Source organism: Sus scrofa, chromosome 12 (genome assembly GCF_054392235.1).
Source record: "Sus scrofa isolate SSC_HxYL_T2T_F1_AM1 chromosome 12, Sscrofa_HxYL_maternal_Yorkshire_Landrace_v2.0, whole genome shotgun sequence".
Taxonomy (NCBI): Eukaryota; Metazoa; Chordata; class Mammalia; order Artiodactyla; family Suidae; genus Sus; species Sus scrofa.
The window spans coordinates 1,749,384-1,770,268 of record NC_139394.1 but is presented as its reverse complement, the minus strand read 5'-3'; the positions used below and the strand labels follow the sequence as shown (position 1 = coordinate 1,770,268).

At 65.6% G+C, this 20,885-nt stretch overlaps 1 protein-coding gene across 48 annotated transcripts in view; it reads left to right on the top strand.

The window, feature by feature from the left end:
* The window catches only part of RPTOR (regulatory associated protein of MTOR complex 1), a 309,620-nt gene extending 290,621 nt beyond the window's left edge, over positions 1-18,999 (top strand). For 31 of the 48 annotated variants that reach the window (XM_084983236.1, XM_084983251.1, XM_084983244.1 and 28 more), the window contains 10 exons: positions 2,811-2,916; positions 5,121-5,235; positions 6,185-6,309; positions 7,087-7,191; positions 14,041-14,147; positions 14,631-14,758; positions 16,170-16,256; positions 16,936-17,052; positions 17,213-17,342; positions 17,623-18,999. In XM_084983236.1, the coding sequence (XP_084839362.1) occupies positions 2,811-2,916; positions 5,121-5,235; positions 6,185-6,309; positions 7,087-7,191; positions 14,041-14,147; positions 14,631-14,758; positions 16,170-16,256; positions 16,936-17,052; positions 17,213-17,342; positions 17,623-17,691 (1,089 nt within the window). In that variant the 3' untranslated portion in view covers positions 17,692-18,999. Of the gene's footprint in view, positions 1-2,810; positions 2,917-5,120; positions 5,236-6,184; positions 6,310-7,086; positions 9,144-9,316; positions 9,365-9,642; positions 12,614-14,040; positions 14,148-14,630; positions 14,759-16,169; positions 16,257-16,935; positions 17,053-17,212; positions 17,343-17,622 lie in introns of those variants that run through there. The other 17 variants (XM_084983225.1, XM_084983253.1, XM_084983252.1 and 14 more) reach the window with 2 other exon arrangements.
* The last annotated feature ends 1,886 nt before the right edge of the window (positions 19,000-20,885 follow it).

Here is a 20,885-nt window from a genome sequence, read left to right as displayed (position 1 = left end):
TGCTGCTGCAGCACAGATTCAATCCCTGGCCTGGGAACTTCCATATGCCGCAGGTGCAGCCATAAAATTTTTTTAAAATTTAAAAATTAAAAAAAATAAAAAGATGCAGAGCAGCTGGAACTCTCCGACTTTGCTTGGGTGAAAGGCAGGGTGGCACAGGCACTTTGCAAACCTTTGGCTGTTCCTTGTAAATTAAACATGGACTTGCCCTAGAGCCCAGCCGTCCTGCTCCGAGACACCCAGGAGCCACGAGAACCCACGCACTTCATTCGTAATCGCCAGAAGCTGGACCAACCCAGATATCCTTCAGCTGGTGAATAAGCCGCGCTTTCGGGAGGTCAAGTCGGAAGATGAAAACGCCCGTTCACTCGTGTGGGCAGTGGGCTCTGATCCGCCTTCAGAGCTTTCCCTCCGGGCTCTGTGGCCTTCGTGGCTGTCACCCCGTAGGCGTGGTAGGTGCTGTGTCCGCTGTCTGGGGAGCAGCGGTCTGTTGTGAAGCGTTGGGAAAGATGCTGAAGGTGCCACTTCCGGGGCATGCGCAGAGGCGCCCTGTCCTGCTGGCCACACCTGCTTTGTTCCTGGTGGGAACCTCGGGAGCACACGCCCAGCTCTTCTTTTCACCAGGCCACGGCCCATGGCAGCTTCATGTGGGATCTCAGTTCCCAGACGGGTGGAACCCGGGCCACAGCAGAAGCACCGAGTCCTAATCGCTAAGCACAGGAGCACCAGGGGCTCCTGTCTTGAGAATCAGGAGCCCGCTTTGCCTCGGAGCCCGTGCCCCGACCCTCTCTAACTGCAGAGGTGTTGAGGGCGAGACCCAGCCCCGGGACACGCAGGCTCGTCGCCCGGGGACCTGCTCCACGTGGCTGCTCCGTCGGTCTCCTGGGGACCCTTGGGTCGTCCCTGTTGCCAAGCCCAGGCCGCCCAGCGACCCCTCCAGCCGCCCTCATAACTGCTTTTGTCTGCCGAGAAGCCAGGAGATGTCACGACCCCAAACGTGCGACACTGTTACCAACACCCACACCCTCAGCTCAGCTTAGGGGGCGGCTCAGCATGTCCATCTGGACACTGCTCCAGAGCTGCTCGTCCTGCCCCGCCCCGGCCCTCCCGCGGCCACGCCTGCTGCTTCGCAGGTCCCTGCTCCCCTCGTTGTCTCCCCCCAGGGCTGACGGTGCAGGGGTGCCCGGGCCAAGGATCGGGGTTCAGCTGGGCCGGTCCCCCTGAGCTCGGTGGCTCCCCAGGGCTGCCCCCTGGCCGCTTGCTTCCTTTGCTAAAGCCCACGCCTGCCCCCAGCTCCGAGCGTGCAGCCCTGGAGCCTCGTGCCCCTCGGGCCAGCCTTCCAGACCCTCCACCGCGGGAACACCCGCAGAAACCAGCTTCATCGAGTGTAGCTTCAGTCTCTTCATCTGGGGCTCTCTTGTTACTGGTCATTTGTCACTTCCTTCCTAATAGGCTCTGGATTGTCAGATAAAACGAAACCTGCCGTCTGCCCCCGTGAACTGCACTGCAGGCTCCGGGTGCCTTTTCTTCTGCTGTCTCTGCATCAGGGTGTCCTTGCGACTTTGTTGGGTGTGCTTTGTGATTTTTAAGAAAAAAAGTCAGGAACGTAGCCGTGAAATGCTGGCACAGGGAGGCCTGGGTCTCCTGGGCACAGGCAGGTGGGCCTGCAGTCAGACAACACAGCGCATTCGAGGAGAAGACGCAGGAGTGTCCCCTGGCCATTTCATCGAACAGCTGCCCAGACGGGACCTGAGCTCCTCGCTGTGTAGACGGCACCTCATTTCTCTGCCACACTTGACAAGGGCTCTTAACCACACTCGCCAACCTGTAGAATATGAGTGTGGGCTCCCCAGCCTGAGTGGGGTTCCCTGGCCGAGTATGGGCTCTCCCATTACCTGGCCGAGTGCAGGGCAGCTCCGGGGAGGCTCTGCCACCTAAACTCTCAGCCAGGAGGAAGTGGGGTTCTTTCTGGTCTAGTTAATTCCTTTTGTATTTTGGAACTCGGCAGCTCTGCGTTTTCAAGCAGGAAGCCCGGGTGGGCCAAACTGACTTCCACGTCACGTTTGACTAAGGAGATGGTTCTTTTCACACAGCAGGTGGCCGTCTTCTGAATGAAGGGGACTGAAATCCTGCCTTAGGATTTGCTAAGTGTAGACGGCTCCTCGGCCCAGCCAGGGCCCCGGCCCACTGCGCATGCCCTGCACGCTGCAGACACGCGCGGGCCCAGAAGCCGAAAGAGCCCCGTCAGAGAAAGGGGACCGGGCCAGCGTCCGCGTTTCCCACGGTTCCCGAGCGGGTGGAGCCGGCTCTCGGAGGCTGACTGGGGAGGGCGCAGTCTCGGCTGGGGGCCAGGCTCGGCCCTGCCCCTCCGCCCGCGCAGACTCCGGTGCCGCGGAGCCGCCACCAGGCAGCCCTGCCCGCCCGCCGCCCTCTGTCCCTGCTCGGGAGCTGGTACCTCCTCTGAGCCACCCCGTCTTGAAGGGTGTGAAGGGACAGGCGTGGTGTCCAGCACAGCAGGGTCCGTAGCGTCCCTCCTGCGGAGCACACCCCGGCCTCCGCTCGGTCTGGCTTGGCAACCAGCCCCGCCTGCCACGTTGTCCGAGGTCGACGTGCCCCCAGGGCTGGGCCCTCGGGCAGGGCTCCCCGCATCCAGAGCAGCCAGGCCTCCACCGCCCTGGGTCCCAGGCCTCGGAGCGCAAGCCCGGCCCTCTGGGTGCCCGCCTGGGCACCGAGCCACGCGGCCTGACTGAAGACGCGCCTGCAGGAGTGGAGCCCTCTTCTCTGAGAAGAGCTGTTTTTTGTCGTTGAAGATCCCGGAAGAGCACGACCTGGAGAGTCAGATCCGCAAGGAGCGCGAGTGGCGGTTTCTGCGGAACACGCGCGTCCGGAAGCAGGCGCAGCAGCTCATCCAGAAGGGTGAGTGGTCTGAAGCCACGGCCCTTGTGTGGGTGAGGGGGGTCTGGTGGGGGTGCGGGGGGGGCGCCTCGGCCCCCCGCAGATTCGGGGCCCCTCTGAGCCCACCACCAGGGGAGCCGCTGCAGACCGGCGACCCGGGACAAGCGTGGCTTCTGCCTTTAGTTGTTTCCAGAGGGGATGGGGCAGGGCCAGGTGGGCCCTGGGGTCCATGGCGGGCAAGCCTGTGCCCTCCCCGGGACAGAAGACAAACGCCAGGCCCTGCTTGTGTCACCTGGACCCACCAGCTCCCAATAGTCACTGTCACCCAACGCTGAATTCAGTCACGTTTTCACCAAACCTTGTCCAAAATTTGCCAACAGATGCCCAGAGTGCCCACTTGGCATGCTCCCCAGTGCAGCCCATCCGGGGAGGGGCAGCCGTGGGGGTGCGGGGACTGGGCATACGGGGCTGCCCTCCCTGCCCTGGCAGGTGCTCTTGATCCCTGCGGGTTCCTCTCACAGTTGGGGGTGAGGGCCCATGAGACGGTCCCCGCTGCGGGCAGCCTGGTGTCAGGGTCTCCTTGCCAGCAAGCGTCGGGCCCGCCGAGCAGCACAGTGACTTACTTCCAGAAGCAGAGCTGTCTGCGGTCAGACACCTGCCCCCGAGTGACGCCCAGCCACGCTTCACTAGCCCGGCCACGTCCGCCGCAGCGGGTCTGGCAGTTCACCACTGGTGGCTGGCGTCAAGCCTCCGGGGCGTGGATGTGGCGTCTGCTCTGTCCCGGAGACGGGCGCCGCCCCGCTCTCAACCACGGCATCAGGGCCTGTTTCCTTGGAAATGGGTGGTTCTTTGGGGCCAGCAGGCGGGGACAGCAGGACAAGCTGGTTTCCCTGCACCCGAGGGCGGCCTGGGGACCCGTCTGCCACGCACATCGGACATCAGAGGCAGCAAAGGCCATACTCTGGGCGGGCGTCTCCGGTCAGTGTTGCGCGGGGGGGACACCAGAGCCGGGCGCTCAAGAAACAACCAGCTTTCCCGGACACAAAAGAGAAGAGCATCTTTGTGGAGCAGGCCTGGTGCTCGCTCCCGTCTTCCCATCCTCGCGGAGGAAAGCTCCGCTGTCGCGAGCGCAGCACGCGGAGCCCCTGGCCTGCCGGGGCCGCCTCACCACCTGCCGGCCCAGAGCTGGGTCTCCGAGTGACCGGGGGTCTCTCCGAGACCGCCCGTGCGGGAAGGATGGGGCAGCGGCGCCCGGGGAGAGGACCCGGGAAAGCTGGTGCCCCCCAGCCACCCCTGTGCCCGGACCTCGCTGTCGGCACGATCGGTGCACGTGTGCACGAGGCCTGCCATGACTCGGGAGCTGGCGTCCCCACCCCTCTCGGGGGTTTCGTCCCCGCACCTGGACACTCCAGGGGAGCCTGTGGCTGAGGAGGAAGGCACCCCCGGCGCGGTTCGGGCTCGGGCCTGTTCGCCTGCTGGTTCAGCCCCTCCTGATGGCTGAGTGGGTTCCAGGGTCGGCTCTTCTGGCAAAGGGAGGCGGAGAACCAAGGTCCTGGGTGTCCGCAGCCGAGGAGGGAGGGGCGAGCCTGGGGCCTGAGCATCGTGGGGGCTGCTGGGCCTCTGGGACTTTGCACGGAGAGGGCCGGGCGCGCGCTGCTCCGCGTGGGCCCCAGGGCTTCTCCAGAAACGTGCAGGCCCGCCTGACGCTCTTCTCGTCCATCCCGCTTGTTCTCCTGAGGCTTCTGCGTGGCCGGGAGGGGTGTTTTCCAGGGCCCGTCCTGGGCCTGCTGAGGACATGCCCATCGGCCCCTCTGCGTGACTCAGGCCATCTGTCCCTCAGCCACGTCACTGTCGCTTTCTAGAGTGGAGCCCATGCCTGGGCTTTGGCTGCATCATGGACAGTGAGGGCCGGGCCGAGGCTACTCCCGGGTCTGAGTTACCCCCACGGCCTCACCCGGCCTTACTCCAGAATCTTCGGTGACCTCTTCGTAAAACCCGACCCAGAGCTCCGATCTGGGCATTGCGCACGGGTCGTCGAGTGATGCGCCGAACGTTGGCCGGGTCCCTGCAGAGGCAGAGCCCGGCGGTCAGCAGCCTGCGCTCTGACCCCTGCCCTCCTCTGGGCCCCTCCCGGTCTCCAAACACCAGGGGACTGGTGTCGGCCTCGGCAAAGCACGTCGTCGTTTGCTGCAGAGAGAGACCCACGTTGTGTGTTTCCTTGGCAGGGATCACGAGGCTGGACGACCAGATCTTTCTGAACAGGAACCCCGGCGTCCCCTCCGTGGTCAAGTTCCATCCCTTTACGCCCTGTGTGGCCGTCGCCGACAAAGACAGCATCTGGTAGGCGGGGCTTGCCGGCTGGCCTGTCACCCCAGGGGTGGGCTCCGCGCTCCCCACATGGCGTGGCCAGGATGCCCCCTGCACCCTCCTGGTGGGGGAGGGGCCGGAGAACTGGCAGAGACGCGTCCCCCCCACGCCCCCAGGGCTGCCACCTCAGCTCGGGCTCCCGTCAGGCCGTGCTGCAGCTTCCGGCCCTAAGATGGGGCCGTTCCCATGCAGTGAGCAGTGAGCAGGGCAGGGGGCTGGCCGGGACCCTGCAGAGACGGGGCATGCGGGGGGCTCGCATGTGCAAGCGACGGTTCCTAGCAATCGTTGCCCTTACATCACCCAGAAAGGACCTGCGATGGGCCCGGGGCAGTTCTTTTTGTAGCTGATAAACAGGTGGAATTCTTGCCTGTTTCCCATTCTTCTCCTTTTGGGGGGGTAAAAAATGCACAGCAAGGATTCCTGTCTTTAAGTGGGCAGGTCAGGGGCCTGACACACCCACGCTGCTGCGCAGCTGTCACCACCTCCACCTCCGGGGTTTCACCCCACACGCAAGTGGAGTCGCGGTCCCCGGCCTTCTGTGTCCGGCTCATTCACCGGGCCTCTCGCCCAGGTCGTCCTGCCACAACCGGTGTCAGAGCCTCCCTTCCACGGGCCCAGCCCCGTTTCGTTCCCTCCTTCCTCCGCTGACGGGCGCCTGGGTCGCTTCCATCTCGGGCTGCTGTGAACAGTGCTGCTGTGTGACCTGGGGGCACGCGTCCTACACCCGGGTGGGGTCCCGGGTCACATATAACCCGAGTCTGCCGGCTTCCACGGGGGTCCAGCGTCTCCACAACCGGGGCAGCACCTGTCCTGCTCCGCGCTTGTGAGGGCGGCCAGCCTGGCGGGTGTGAGGTGGCGACTCCTCATGGTTTGTTTGTTGTGTCTCTGACCGCCGGCCTTATTCCTCTCTTACTCCCTGAAGCTTTTGGGACTGGGAGAAAGGGGAGAAGCTGGACTATTTCCACAACGGGAACCCTCGGTACACCAGGGTCACTGCCATGGAGTATCTGAACGGCCAGGACTGCTCGCTCCTGCTCACGGCCACAGGTGAGCAGGGTGTGCACGGGGGACCTAAGCCTGAGCAGGGGTGGCGGGCACAGATCAAGACCCCAGCACGGATGTGCACAGAGGTTGCTGGGACCCAATTGTTCCTTCCGGCAAAGGGACCGACTGTCGGGGGAGGTCCTGCTGGCAGCGCCCCCCCTCCATGTCCCGGAAGATAAAGTCCAGCCCCAGGCCTCAGGGTGGGGCGCACAGGCACCTCAAGTGGCGGTGTGAGCGGCCAGAGGCTCGGCTGGAGGTCTGAGGCCGAGTCACTCCGAGCAGAGGAGACGGAGAGATGGTTCCCCGGGCGCGGCAGGCGCGGCAGGGACCGAGGGCACGTCCCTCAGGCGCGGGCGGGGTCCCCGAGCGGAGTGGTTCCAGGCAGGGAGGCTTCACCTCCGCAGGGATCAGGGATCAGGGCTGCCGAGCAGACGGCAGAGCTTCCAGGACAGCTCCTGGGACTTTATCCTCCCCCTGCTGCTCAAGGGACGTCCTCCTAGCGGCCGCGAGTGGGGCTCATGAGGCGGGGGAGCGGGTCCAGCAGGAGGAAGGCCAGAGGGCAGCCAGGCCCCGCAGGGGGGCGGAGGCTCAGGCTCCCCCAGCTGCCCAGCCGCCCAGGGTCTGGGGGGCAGGGAGGGGCGCCCCCGTGCCCTGAGCCTCCCTGAGCCACGTGCAGGGCACGCACAGGAGGTGGGAAGAGGGAGGAGGTCGGGGAGCGTCGGGGTGCGGGTCCGAAGAGGCGGGGGTCCTGCCTTTAACGCCCTCTCTCCTGTCCCCAAGATGACGGCGCCATCAGAGTCTGGAAGAACTTTGCTGACTTGGAAAAGAATCCGGAAATGGTGACAGCCTGGCAGGGGCTCTCGGACATGCTGCCCACCACCCGAGGTGGGTGCTCCCGGGCCGTCCACTCGCGGGCAGGAGGGCGCCCGCGGCCCCGCCCTTGGCCCGAAGCGCATGTGGCTTCCGCAGCACAGCCGGGCTGCAGGCGGTGTCCCTGGTGCCCGGATTCCGCCCCCGGGCCGACGGAGCTGCCGCTGCAGCCCCATGTGCCGCCCCACGGCCAGGCCGGGCCTGTCATCCGGAGGTGTGCGCCCCTCGGCTCGGCTCCGCACTCGCTGTGCGCCCGGCCTCTACGCGGCCGTCACCTCGATTTCCAGTGACACCGAGGCCAGGGTCACCCTCCAGCATGGCCACGGCCCCTGCCAAGTGGAAGCAGGAGCAGCTCGCTGTCGGCCCCTCGGCACTGCCGGCCCGGGTCTGTGTCCTGCACGGCCGAGCTCTCCACGGCTGTGGTCTGTGTGGCTGCCTCTCCCCTCCGTCCGAGGGCCTGTCCTGGGAGCCGCGTCCCTCGGTAGCAGGCCAGCTCCAGGGCAGACACTTCCTTGTATCTCAGTTTTTTTTAAGTGTTTTCGGCCTTTTTCACGAACAAGGTAGTCATGCACCCCCACCCCACCCTAGCCCCCACCAGCCTCAGGCCGGCCTTCCTGTGGCCCAGGCCTCGCTGGGCCTGGCCGTGAGCTGACACAGGGTGACAGCTGCGTCGCGGGGCTGCTCGGCTCCCTCGCTTTGTCTGCACTAGAGCAAAGTCTGCCCTCTGGCTGCAGCCGCACCCCAGCCTGGTGCCACAGGTCTGCGGGCCTCCCCGTGGGTCTCAGGAGCTCCGCTCACAGGCCTCGCCGCGGAACCGGGGCTCCCGCACCCTCCAGCTTCGGCAGCTTCCCTGCCGCGTGGGGACCATGGCCTGACAGGGCCTCGAACTGTAATTTCCGGAATTTGCAGGCGTCCCAGCTCCGTGACCAGGGCGGGTCTGGTAGAAACCTGGCTGCCGCACTGGCTTCTGGTTGCCTTCTGTCCGCCGGCACCTGAGTCCTTCCCCTTTGCCCGGCTTGGCCTCTAACAGACCCCCGGAGCAGGGGGCCGTGACCCTGGTGGAGAACTGGCAGCTTCTACTGCTGCTGCTCTCGGGTCTGGGGCACCCCCCCCCGCCCCCCCGCACAGTGCGAGAGCCTTCAGGGCTCCTCCGTGGTGCCCGGACCTTCTCAGGCAGAAGCAACAGCTCCCGCTCCGGGCTCCAAGTCACCTCTGTGCCTGCGGCGAGGTCCTCCGCTGAGGAGCGCGTGCGTGGGGACAGACATGCTGTCAACAGCTCCTCCCAGCGCCCGTCCTGGGGGATCCTGCCAGGCCTGGGCCACCATGCTTCAGCGGCAGAGGTCGGGGGTCTGGTCTGAAGCTGGCGTGCAGGGCGCGGGGAGGGAGGGCTCTGCCTGTGAGCTCCCCCTGCACTCTCTCCAGCTCAGGATCCGCTCACCAGGTCGCCGGGCCACGGCAGCTTGTTTGCAGAGATGTGATTCTGTGGTTTGCGGCTGAAGAGAAGACACAGTTTCTTGCCGGACCCCCCCCCAGTGCGTGGTCCCCGTGACCTCTCTGCCTGCCTCTGGCTCGGTGTGGTGTGCGCACGGGCTCAGACACACAGGCGTGCACGTGCACACAACACACACGTGTGTGCACGCGGTTAGCCTGGGAGCACTCCCCTCGGGGGGTCCCCGTGGTCAGGAGAACTGCGGTGCGCGAGTCCGGGGCCACCCCTAGACCTGGAGCGCCGGGCTCTGCAGTAGAACCGCTGTCCTCGGGCCACGGGGCCCCCTCACCGACCGCCGACCTGTGAAGACCGTCAGCCGTGCTTGCTTCTGGGGGCTGATCGGAGGCGGCGCCGCCCCCCCCCCCCCCCGGCCAGGCTCCACTAACCGTGTGCGCGTCCTGCACTGGCCTCTGCTCCCCTGCGGTGCTAACGCTGCACCAGGCCCTGTTGCGCTGGGTTGTGGGCCTTCTGGCTTCCCGTCCGGAGAGGGACTCTACTTAGCCAAACCCCGTGATGATTGGGTTTTCACGTTTTCGCTCTTTCTGCTCTGGAGCTTCAGCCTGGGCGGCTGCCTGCCCCTGTCCACCGTGGCCCTTTTGTCTGGCTGGCCGGGCCCCCGCCGTTGAGCCCACAACCCCTGTTTCCTCGCAGGTCTGGCCCGAAAGGCCTCCATCTTTCTTGACCGCAGTAAGCAGGGAGGTGAGTGTCTTCTCTTACCTGCGAGCGGCCGGGCGGGACCGAGACGGCCCCTCGCCCGCCCTGCTCCTGGGCGGCAGAGCCTCAGCCTGTGGCCCGTATTCGTTGCACCCTCACAGTCGCCTCAGGAGAGGAGGCCACCCGCTGAGCACTGAGCTTACGGGATGAGTCGGGGGCTCCGCTCTGGGCAGGAGCACGGACCGTAGGCAGGGTCCTCCCTCCCCGGGGCCAAGGCCTAGGGTCCCCTCCGGTTTCAAAGGCGGAGCCCGGGTTGGCACCAGAGTCCCGTCCCTCCCGCCCTCCTTGGCGGCCTCCCTCTGGGGCTCAAGGCCAGTCCTGCACAGCTGCCGAGGAACAGGAACCCCCAGGGCGAGACCCCAACACAGGCGGGAGACCCCCCGCCAGGTCAGAAGTCACGATGCCGTCAGGACGGAGGAGCCCGCGCACCGTGAAGTCGGGGTTCCCCCAAAGTTTTCAAAGAAGAGTCTTTTTCAGGACATAACGCAGTCGCTTGCAGCATCCGTTTCCAGCTGACGGGTTGTGTGGTAGCTGGAGCGTTTTCGGGATATGCCCAAAGGCAGCTGTCTGTGGACACACGCGCCCGCGCTGGGTCAGCACACGTGAACATGCAGCAGCCTTCGCTCACTCGTCTCGCTTCCCAGGAAAACCGTGCAAAGTCGGAGCCTTAGGATTGCAGGCAGCAAAGAGAACTCACGCTCAGTCTGCGGCCTCCGAGCTTCCAGTGTGACCAGCCTGCGGTGAGCTCTGCCCGGGTCTGTCTCCGGTCACTCTTTGCCGTGACGAGGGCTCTGCTGGAGGCCGACGCGGCCGGAGCAAGAGACCCCTGCAGACACGTGGATCCACGTTCGGTGTTTTCCAGACGGCTCTTCTGGTGAAAAGTTCAGAGGGAAGGAAGACAGAAGACCAAACCCTGGAGCTCCCATCGTGGCACAGTGGAAACAACCCCGAGTGGGAACCGTGAGGTCGTGGGTTCGATCCCTGGCCTCGCTCAGTGGGTTAAGGATCCAGCGTTGGCCGTGAGCTGTGGTGTAGGTCGCAGACATGGCTCGGATTGGCGTGGCTGTGGCTGTGGTGTAGGCCGGCAGCTGTAGCTCCAATTAGACCCTTAGCCTGGGAACCTCCATATGCCGAGGGTGCAGGCCTAAAAAGCAAAAAGGACAAAGAAAAGAGCAAACCCAAGACTGCCTCATCTCAGTCCCAGGCGCCAGCAGCGTTCTCAGCAAGAGCCCCCTGGTCCTCAGAGAAGTGACGAGACGCTGGAGGGGCCGGGGACGCCTTTCGTGGTTGCGGCCTGGGCGGCAGGAGACCGGGCGGCCCTGTCCCCTGCTTGCCTGAGGCTTGTGGGGGTTCAGCGCGTGGAGGAAGCAGGAACAGATGGTCCAGCGCTGGTGTGTGTGAACGGGACATAAACCCTGAGCCTTTGGTCCGTTGTTAGTGTCTGTCGCCTGGACGCAGCTGGGCCGTGAGCAGGGCCCAGAGCCAGTTGGCCTCCACCGTGTCCTCAAGGAGCAGCCAGGATGGGGAGCCCAGCTGCTCTGAGAATCAGGAAAGGCCCAGGGGACCGGGAGGGGTCCCCCCAGGAACAAAGTGGCTGGAATCTGCCCTCTGTCCTGTTACGAGTCTTAGCCGGTCGCAGCCATCACTTTTGTCCCTGTGCTCAAACATGAGGAAGGGCGTGTCCCCTTTTTACCATCTCTCACCACCTCGGAGGAGCCAGGGCCTCTCCGCTGCATCTGAAGGTCAGGGCACAGCTTGGCCGGGGCAGGCTTCCAGCGGGGAGGCCAGCGGCCACCCTCAGTCCTGGGCAGCAGGACGGCCGCGACCTCAGACCTCCGGCAGTGTCCTGGGTGCACAGCCACGCGGGCAGCCTGAGCTGGGCTGCCTGCTCCCCGGCACCTGCCTCCCGACTTGGGGGAGCTTGGAGTCGCATTCTAGTCCCACTGGCTTCGTGCCTCGGAGCTGGTTTAAACCGGAATGTGGTCCGCGTCAGAGACTCTAGATTTAAAAAGGGACTCGGAGCTCAGACGGCCCGCATCCACCCCACGGTGAGGACCCCGGGTGGCCGAGTGGACGCACCTTCAGAGCCTGGAGGCAGCTGGACACGCTGAGGCCGGCTGGGCAGGCTGCACCCCCAGACCCCCGAGCCGGAGCCCTGGCCCCCCGCACTCGGGCGGCTGCGTTGACAGGGGTTCCATGGAAATGAGGCCACTGGGAGGGCCCTAAGACGGGGCTCCCACAGGCTCTGAATCCGCCACGAAGGGGGCGCAGCGAGAAGGAAGCCACCGGCCCTTCTCTCCGAGGCCAGGGTGGCCTTCTCGCCCCGTGGGGAGCAGCAGTGCCCTCCCCGCCTCCTCATGGGTGTGGGGCTGAGACCCCTCCAGGCCTGTGTAGTCCCTGCCCACCCCCTGCCCTCTCCAGCTTCTTCCTGTGACCCCAGAGCCTCCCGGATGCCAGCTGGCCCCAGGCTTTCATCAGAGGACCGCTCGTCAGGTCCACAGAGCTCCAGGTGGCCTGTTGAGGACACCTGAAAACAGGCCGCCCCAGCAGCGGCCAGCAGATTCCAGGGTCCTGGGTGGGCGCATCCTCAGGTCGGGCACCCCAGGCAGGTCATGGGGTGGCAGAGGGGCTGGCTCTGCTTGAGGGCTGACTGGTGGCAGTGTGGTTGGGCTCTCCTGGACAGAGGGGTCACGTGCCCTGCCCTCTCCCCTGCTGGTCCTGACTCTGGGGACACAGCTGCAGCCTTGTCACCAGCAGGTGGCTCTGTGGCACGCGGGGTGTTTCCTCCTTGCCGGGGTCAGAGCATCGCAGCGGGGAGACTTCTGAAAGGGAAACTGCTCGTCTGTTTGTTATGTGGAGCTGACGGTCTGTGGGGCAGACGTGGCTGCCGTCAGCCAGGCAGGCAGGCAGGGCGTGTGTGAGGCGCTGGCCTGGAATGGGGAGGAGGCGGAACAGGGTGAGTCGTCACCTCACATGGTCAAGAAGGGGTCCCACGCAGACAGCAGGAGAGGCCAATTCGGGCGCAGGCCCAGCCACCCATCAGGAGAACCCGCCTGCCACCACATGGAGCTCAGACTCTGGGGGCCTGGGCAGAACGGGGGCCCCGCTGGGAGTGAGAGTTGTGGGCTCAGACCAGAGTGGGGACCTGAAGCGACAGGAACAGTGAGAGGCTGGCGTTCAGGAGACCGCGGGCACTTGCAGGGAGCGCTGTGCCCTTGGGGGCATTTCAGAAAAGAACAGGTGACGGTCACCCCATCCAACGCAGGAGGTCAGGAGCGGAGCAGGTACCCACAGAGAGGTGGGGAAGCCACAGAGCAAAACCTGGGAGCTGCCGACTGCCCATCGTGGTGCAGTGGAAGCAAATCCGACTGGCACCCCTGAGGATGCGGGGACCAGCCCTGGCCTCACTCAGTGGGTTGAGGACCCAGTGTGGCCATGAGCCGTAGGGTAGGTCGCAGACGCAGATTGGGTCCTGCGTTGCTGCGGCTGTGGTGCAGGCCGGCAGCTCTAGCTCCGATTGGACCCCTAGCCTGGGAACCTCCACATGCCTCGGATGTGGCCTAAAAGCAAAAGAACAACAGGAAAAAAACAAGGTGACTTAACTTTCCGGCATGACCAAAAGAAGACATAAATGAAGTTATAGCATCAGTGATAGAATAGGAGATGATATTTGCAAAATCTTGAGTTAAACCCTCAGTGTCAGAATATGTACTAAAACAGACGCAGCTGGTAAACTGAAAAAGGCAGCAGCGCAGAGCAGGGTTTGGGGAAACCACCCCTCGTGTCCATTTCTGCTGAGGCTGCAGACCCGCACCTGCTCTGGGGCGACGGGGCCTCCCCTGGGCTGGTGCAGCGCACAGACGTGACGTGTCCCCTCCGCGTGCTGCCTCCTCCCTGCGCCCAGGGCGCATGGAGACGTCGGGGCGTGTGTTACAAAGCCGTGGATCCCGGGAACGGCGGGCTCGTGGTGCAAAGGGCACATTACCCGGAAGTTTAGTGAGATTAACCAGCTCCGCATCTGTCCAGTTGGACAAACCCTCAAAACATGACATGACAGGAGAAGCGCAAGTCTCTGGAAAACATACCCTCATTTGAAACGAGCAACATGTTTTGGAATGTGGGTGATACGGTGCATGGCTTTGGACCCGTGTCCCCGCGGGGGACAAGGCAGGCAAGGGGACCGACCTTGCACTAGGTCTTAAATTTCACTTCTTTTCAAGAAAAAAGAAAGAAAAACATGGCAAAACATCAGCAGCAGCTGTGAGATCTGGGTGGCAGGTCCAGGGATTTCTATCGTGTTTCTCTGTGCATTTGAAATCCTTAACGGTGAAACAACCTGAATTAAATCATATCTTAGAGCCTCTCCAGGGAGGTGTGCGTACAGCCCTTAGCAGCACTGATGGCGCCTGCTCGTCTGCGCCCAGGCCCAGCGTGGGGCAGGGCCGCCCGGGACTCAGCCGCAGTCCACCCCCTGGGGACGCGCACCTCCCCGCCTCTGACCTGCCTGCCGTGCCCAGGCCGTCTGGGAAGCGGGCACCTTGGACCCACAGGCCTGGGATCCGGCTGCCCCTCCGGCAGCCGCCTGGGCCCAGCAGGAGTCAGGAGGGGCTCTGAGCTGTGCCCCGCGCTGGCTGAGCGGCCACGCATCTGTGTCTGTGCAGGAGCGGGGATGGTGGTGGACTGGGAGCAGGAGACCGGCCTTCTCGTGAGCTCGGGAGACGTGCGGATCGTCCGCATCTGGGACACGGACCGCGAGATGAAGGTGCAGGTAACCAGGCTGCCCGGCGGACCTGGGCGAGGCCTGTGTGCGCACAGCCCCCGCCCGCCCGCCCGCCTGCAGGCGCCCGAGCAGGTGGTGTGCCGGGTGGGCGGGGCGGCTCTGCCAGGCCGGCTTCCCGCTTTTAAAGGGGCCCCACCCTCCGTGGGGGAGCAGTCCGCCCTGCCCCGACTAGAGGGGCTTCCCCTGCGGGCCGTGCGCTCTCAGGTGCCCCTCAGGCCTCCGCCCTTCTCCACCGGTCACAGCTGTGGGAGGAAAGACGGCCGCCTGGTTTGCGGGCGGCAGGATTCCTCCTGGACCCACCCCCGACCTAATCGGGGGCTGGAAGGGAGCCCACGAGGCTTCCTCCTGCTGAGACGCCCTGTCTCCCTTTTTAGAGCAGAGGGGAGGTGGGGAAACCTGCTGCACACTGCGGTTTTGCAGCCCTGGGGGGCCTGACGCCCAGGGGCCTCAAGGGCTCTCCATTGGCCCTAGGACATCCCCACGGGGGCCGACAGCTGCGTGACGAGCCTGTCCTGCGACTCCCGCCGCTCCCTCATCGTGGCCGGGCTTGGCGACGGCTCCATCCGCGTCTACGACCGGAGGATGGCGCTCAGCGAGTGGTAATTGGGTCGCGCCTTCCGCTCCCTCCGCTGGGGCCCACGTCCCAAGCGCGGAGAACATGGCCTCCCAGCCGCCTGCACGGGCCGTTTGGAACACGCGCGTGGGCAGGGCCCAGGCTCCATTCCCCACCTGAGCACGGAGCACGTCAAGCCAAGGAGACGGAGTCAGGGACACGCGTGGGCGCTGCTCCGCCCTGGGCTGCTTTCCCGCGACCAGTCACACGCAGCTGGTAGACGGCCGAGCTCTGCCGGAGCGCAGGCCTGGCCATCCTGGGCTCCCAGGCTGTCTGCTGACACCCATCCTGTCCCCAAAGCAGGCCTGGCCCGCGGCTGGGAGCAGCGGGTGGGCACCTGTGCAGCCAGGAGGTGAAGGAGCCCTCGTGGGAGGGGACGGTGGGGCCAGGACTGAGCTGGGCCTGAGGGCAGGAGCGCGGCTGGCGATGCGGCAGGAAGAGCGTGTGGCTCTGGGGGGCACGGTGGGGGGCTGGGCGGGGTGGGTGGCCCAGCTCCCACCTCTGTGGCCTGGCAGCCCCTGGCTCTCCTGTTCGCTGCAGGTCTCTCTGGGCGGGTCCCCCCTGAAAAACCACATCACCCACCAACAGCAGCCATCGTGGAGCTGGGGAACAGATTTCTTGTGGGGGTGATGAATGTACCCCAAAGTTGGTGGGACAGTCACACAATCCCGAGAACGTGCTGAAGTCACTGACTGTGTGCTTTTAAAGGGGGCATCTTACAGTGTGTGTGTCAAGTCGCAATCAGACTGGTGTTTTAAAAGCTACCTGGTGGATTAAGGATCCAGAGTTGTCACTGCAGTGGCTCAGGTTGCTGCTGTGACGTGAGTTCAATCCCTGGCCAGGGAATTTCTGCACAAAGCAGGCGCAGCCAAAAAAAGGAAGAGCTTGCCCTGGGCCGGCGGCAGAGCGGCAGCTGGAGCTGAGAAGGGGGTTGGGGGCGGCCTTGAGGGAGGGCAGGGTCTCCAGAGCGCGCCTCGGCCTGAGGTTTGAGGACAGAGACGTGTGTGCCACGAGTGCCGGGTGTCCTGGATGCCTCCCCGGGCGTCACTCCCTGCCCCCAGCTTCCTGGCTCACGCCTCCCAGGAAGGGGGCCCCTGTGTCCCTCTGTCTCAACTGCCTTGGAGTTTGGGGTTCTTGGTCCTGACCCTCAAACCCACAGGCTGGGAGGTGCCATGTGAGGTTGTGGGTGGGGGCTGGGGGCGCTGGCCGTGCCCAGGCCCTGGGAAGACCCCCAGGGAGGTGGGTGGCCTCAAGAAGGGGGGCGGACCCCAGACACTTTAAATAAGTGCTCAGTCCCCTCTGCGGAAAAGGCCGTCCCCCGCCTCCTGCCCTGGTTCCTCGGAGTGCCAGGGATCCGCACAGCTGTCCCCAAGCCCTGACCCGCGCTCCTCCTCCAGCCGCGTGATGACCTACCGGGAGCACACGGCCTGGGTGGTGAAGGCCCACCTCCAGAAGCACCCCGAGGGCCGCATCATGAGCGTCAGGTAACGGGCGTGGGACCGTCACGAGACACTTTGCCGTGAAAGCCGCGTTTTCCCTCCCTGGACGGTGTGTCCTCGGCGTTGAAACAGCTGGGGACAGTGGCACTTCAGGGTGGGAATTAGCTTGTGCTCCGGGACGGGCCGGAGAGCTCAGGGCTGCGCAGGCCGGGACGGGGGGCGACGGGGCGGGTGCACGGCAGCTGCGGGCCGAGGGTCCGTCCCTCCCTCGGTGCCTTCCTGCGCCCGTCAGTCCTGTGCCGAGAGCCATGAGTATTTATCGGCCCGTCAGAGGGACGGCACATGTGATGTCCTGTCACAAAGCCACCATTTCTTCAAAGAGAAGCTCTTCCCTCGGCTGTAATGCCAGGACAGAACCTAGCTCGTGGCCGCTGCCCGCCCCGCCGAGGGCAGCGGGGGAGGCCGTCTCCGGCCGGAAAGGACCCACCAGCTCCCAGCCTCCCTGCCTGCTCCGCTGCTTGGTGCCGCGGCGGCGCTGGCCCTTTCTGGCCCCGGGAGGGCTCCAGGGGCTGGGCAGCCGTCCTGGCTGCCACGGTGGGCAGGGCGGGCCCGTGTGCCGCCCAGGCGGGGTGGGGGCCTCACTGGATGCTCTGAGGGCCCAGGCGGCCGTGGCCTTGAGCGGCGCGTGGGCCCAGCCTGGCGTCACCTCGACCCTTCTCGGCAGCGTCAACGGGGACGTGCGCTTCTTTGACCCTCGGATGCCGGAGTCCGTGAATGTCCTGCAGATCGTGAAGGGGCTGACGGCGCTGGACATCCACCCCCAGGCGGACCTGATCGCGTGGTAAGCGCCCCCCACCCCCACCCCGCAGGCTCCCGGCCCCGGGGCAACAGAGGGGCGGGGGCGGGGACCCCGGGACGTGGGTACGGCCGAGCTGCTGCCGCCTGCCTGGCCTGGCCGCGGGGCCTGATCCCGCCTCGGCCCTCGGCCTTGTGGTCTGCAGCGGCTCCATGAACCAGTTCACCGCCATCTACAACGGCAGCGGGGAGCTCATCAGCAACATCAAGTACTACGACGGCTTCATGGGCCAGCGGGTCGGCGCCATCAGCTGCCTGGCCTTCCACCCCCACTGGGTGCGTGGCCCCGCCGGGACGGGGTGGGGGGCGCGGGGACGGGCGCCGTGGTGGGCAGGGCTCCCGGGGCCGTGGCGCTGACGGCCCTGGGCCCAGAGGGGCACCAGCCTCCGGGTACTTGGCCGCCAGGGGAGCGGCCCAGACCCTGGGACCCAGCGCCTGTCCACTGGCGGCCGCCGGCCGTGTGTCCCTGTCCCTGGGGGGCCACCCCGGGCAGAGGTGGGGGCGCGGGGTGGGGGGTGGCCTGCACCCCGCGGCTCACCGCCCGCCCCTCCCGCAGCCTCACCTGGCCGTGGGCAGCAACGACTACTACATCTCCGTGTACTCGGTGGAGAAGCGCGTCAGATAGCGGCCTCCCGCGGCCGCGCGTGCACCGAGGGCCCGCCGCGCCGCCCTGGACACGGGCCCGACCCGGCTGCTGAGGGCTCAGAGGGCCCGCGCTGTCTGTCTGTCTGTCTGTCTTCGCTGTCACGCCCGGGAGCCCAGGGGAACGGGCTCTGCTGGGGCCCCTGGTGTGACGGGCGCATCTCTGCTGAGACCCGGCTCCCAAGGACACGGTGGTGGCCGTACACCCCAGACCCCTTCCCGCCCCGTCGGAGGAGGAGGTTTTTAAAGGGGAAACACACTCATTTTACTTTCCAAGCGACACAAAGCATTAGTCCGCAAAGGCTGCGGGCGAAGCCAGCCTCCCCGGCGCCCTGGCTGCGGCGGGGGCTTCAGACCCAGCAGGGGATGGCGGCTGCAGAGAAGCGGCAGCGCCCAGGCCTCTCGGCCGCCCTGTCTCCTCCCTCAGCAGGAGCCCTGGTTGGGAAGGAGAGGCAGTTTGGCCGAGCAGCCGCCGCCCTGGGCCACACGCGGGCTTCCCTCAAGTGCTGCTGCTCCGGGCCCCACACGCATCGCAGGGGCACAGGTGGAGGGGCCGCCCCCCCGTCCCCCCGTCCCCTGTGTCTGCGACAGGGCGCCGAGCAGCCACGCCTGAAACATAAGACACAGCCACAATGATGATATTCGAAAAGCATTTTTTCCATTTTCCTTGGGAATCAGGATTATTCAGAGATAGAGGAGGAAGCCGGCTTAGCTAATTTTGCCACTAAGAGGCCACTAACAGTGGGAGGTGGCCCCGCCTGAGCCCGGGGTGTCTCCCAGGGGGATGGCGCAGGTGTGGACAGCCTGGGTGGGCGAGACAGGGCGGAGGCTGTGCCAGCTCCCAGGAGAAGGTGTCTGGGGTGGCTTCCACCACGTTCTGGGGACGAACAGAAAGCACAGCCCCCCCACACACACAACTGGTCAGCTCCGCAAGCGCTCCTGGCGGTGACTCTGGAACCTTCCAGAACCTGAGCTCCACCCACAGACGCAGAGCTGACCACCCACAACCGACTCAAGGCGGCCCCAGTCCGGCGTCTGAGCTCACGCGCGGTTCTGTTCCGTTCGTATTGAGACAGAACCTTCCCCTGGCCAAGCACGAAGGCCCTGGCGGGGGCTCCCTCGCAGGCTGATGCGGAAATTCAATCATGACATGACCGAGGCTCGAGAGAGCGCCACCCAGCTTTCTTTATCTCTATTTATTTCACCGAAACGAGAACCGAAAGACTGACGAAAGAGGGAATTGTAGCGCGAGAGCGAGGACGATAAGCTTAATAAAAGACGAGGACGTGCAGAGGGCTGGCGGGCGGCTCCTTCTGCTCGGCCGCGCCCGCGGCACCCGAACCCGCAGGCCCGGGCTGGGAGCAGAGCCGTAGCGGTGACGTGCTGCGCGCTGGCCACAGGGAGGCCCCGGCCGCTCTGTCTTCGAGGTGGCCCTGGGTCATCCGAGCCACGGCCCACCTCCTGCCAAGGGCCTGCCCTCCCGGCCTGCAGGCTCCAGGGGGCCGGGCTCAGCCCTCGTCCCCCTTGGGGCCGCCCTCGTGTCCGTGAGCACGGCTCCCGGAGGGACGCCCCACGACGGGGTTGATTTACCACCTGCAGTTAGAAGCCACCCTCCCGCCCCTGGCTACAGCTCGGGGACCCCAACTCCATCCGCAGCCAGCGTCCCCTGTGACCCCAGCCTGGAAGGCCCTCGCTGTTGGCTGTGATTCCTCGGGGCCCCCCGCAGTGGCCCAGGTGTCTCCCCCATGGAGACGGGACCTCCAGTGTGCACCTGCACACACACACACACGTGAACATACACATACATTCGGCTCCTGACCACAGATCCGCTCCCAGCTCTGCAGGCCCTGCCGGCCCCAGGTGCTTCCTGAGGTTGGGGGGGGACGTTCCCGCGGACGCACTCAGCAGGCCCACAGGGTCACAGCCCCTCAGTCACACCTCACACCTCCCAAGTCTGGCTCTTGTCGCCCCATGAAGGGAAATGGGACCCGGGCATTAGGTAACTCACCAAAGCCACGCCCATGGGGTGGTGGCAGGAACCAGGCTCCCAGCCGGGCATCCGACGCCAAAGGGCCCAGAAAGACCTCCATTCGGGGTGGTGGGTGGGGAGGCGGGTGGTCCCAGGTACTGGCCATGCGCAGCTGCCCAGCGGGGTGACAGCAAGTGAACCGGGTTCACCGGGCTGGACAGGACTGTCCTGGCTAAGAATAAGGGGCAGCCAGGGGGGCTGTCACCAGGGGTTTGGTGGCAGGGGCACATGGGGAAAAGGGGGGCCAGGGCTCCGGAAGGAGGGGATGCCCAGCCCCGGTGCCAGACCAGCGGAGCCCCTGTGAGCCCCGGCAGCAAGTCACCACTAGCGTGTCGGCTGACAGACTTGCCCTGCGGGTCCTGGGGAGCCCCGAGGAGGTGGCAGGGTGCCTTCCAGGACCTCGCGGGGAGAATCGAGTCCTACCTCTTCCAGCCTCTAGAACCTGCCCGCATCCCTTGGCTCGCGCACGGCTCCGCCTCCCTCAGAGCCAGGAGCGCGGTGGCCTCTTCTCACATGGCAACCCTGATGCCAACTCCTTCAAGGGCCCTGTGGTGACACCGCCCCCACCCCACCCCACCCCGGATAATGCAGGACAGTCTCCTGGCGTCAGAGTGGACGAGGCGACCTTAACCTAACAAAGTCTCGGGTCCCAGGACTTGGGAGGCTTCATCTGCTGACCACTCCCCTGTCCACGGGTCCCCCGCCAGCAGGGCCCAGTGGCCGGGAGAGGGGGCTCAGCCAAGCGGAGGGGGTGGATGCGGGGTGTCCTCGGGGAGGCCCCGGGCCCCACGCACAAGGGAGGCTGCGGGGAGGCGGGGTCCCCAGCACTGCACCCGCGCCACCGTGGGGAGGGGAGCCGTCACCATGGAAACCCAGGGTCTGAGCAGCTGGAGCTCCTGCATTAAATTACTGTTTGTTTTAAACAAGAAGGGTACCCGGCGTTGTCTCGGCTGCGCCGTGTGCTGCAGCGGAGAGCAACATTTTCCCGCTAGTGTCCCTTGTTATGTCCCTGGGAGCTCAGCGCAGAGAGCAGTGCGCCTAAAAGGAAGGATGGGTGCCTGGCGGGGGCCGGTCACGGGCACTGGTGGCCACGTAGGGCCAGCCGTCCAGCCCCGAGAGGGTGGCCTCTCACAAGGCCGTCCTGCTTG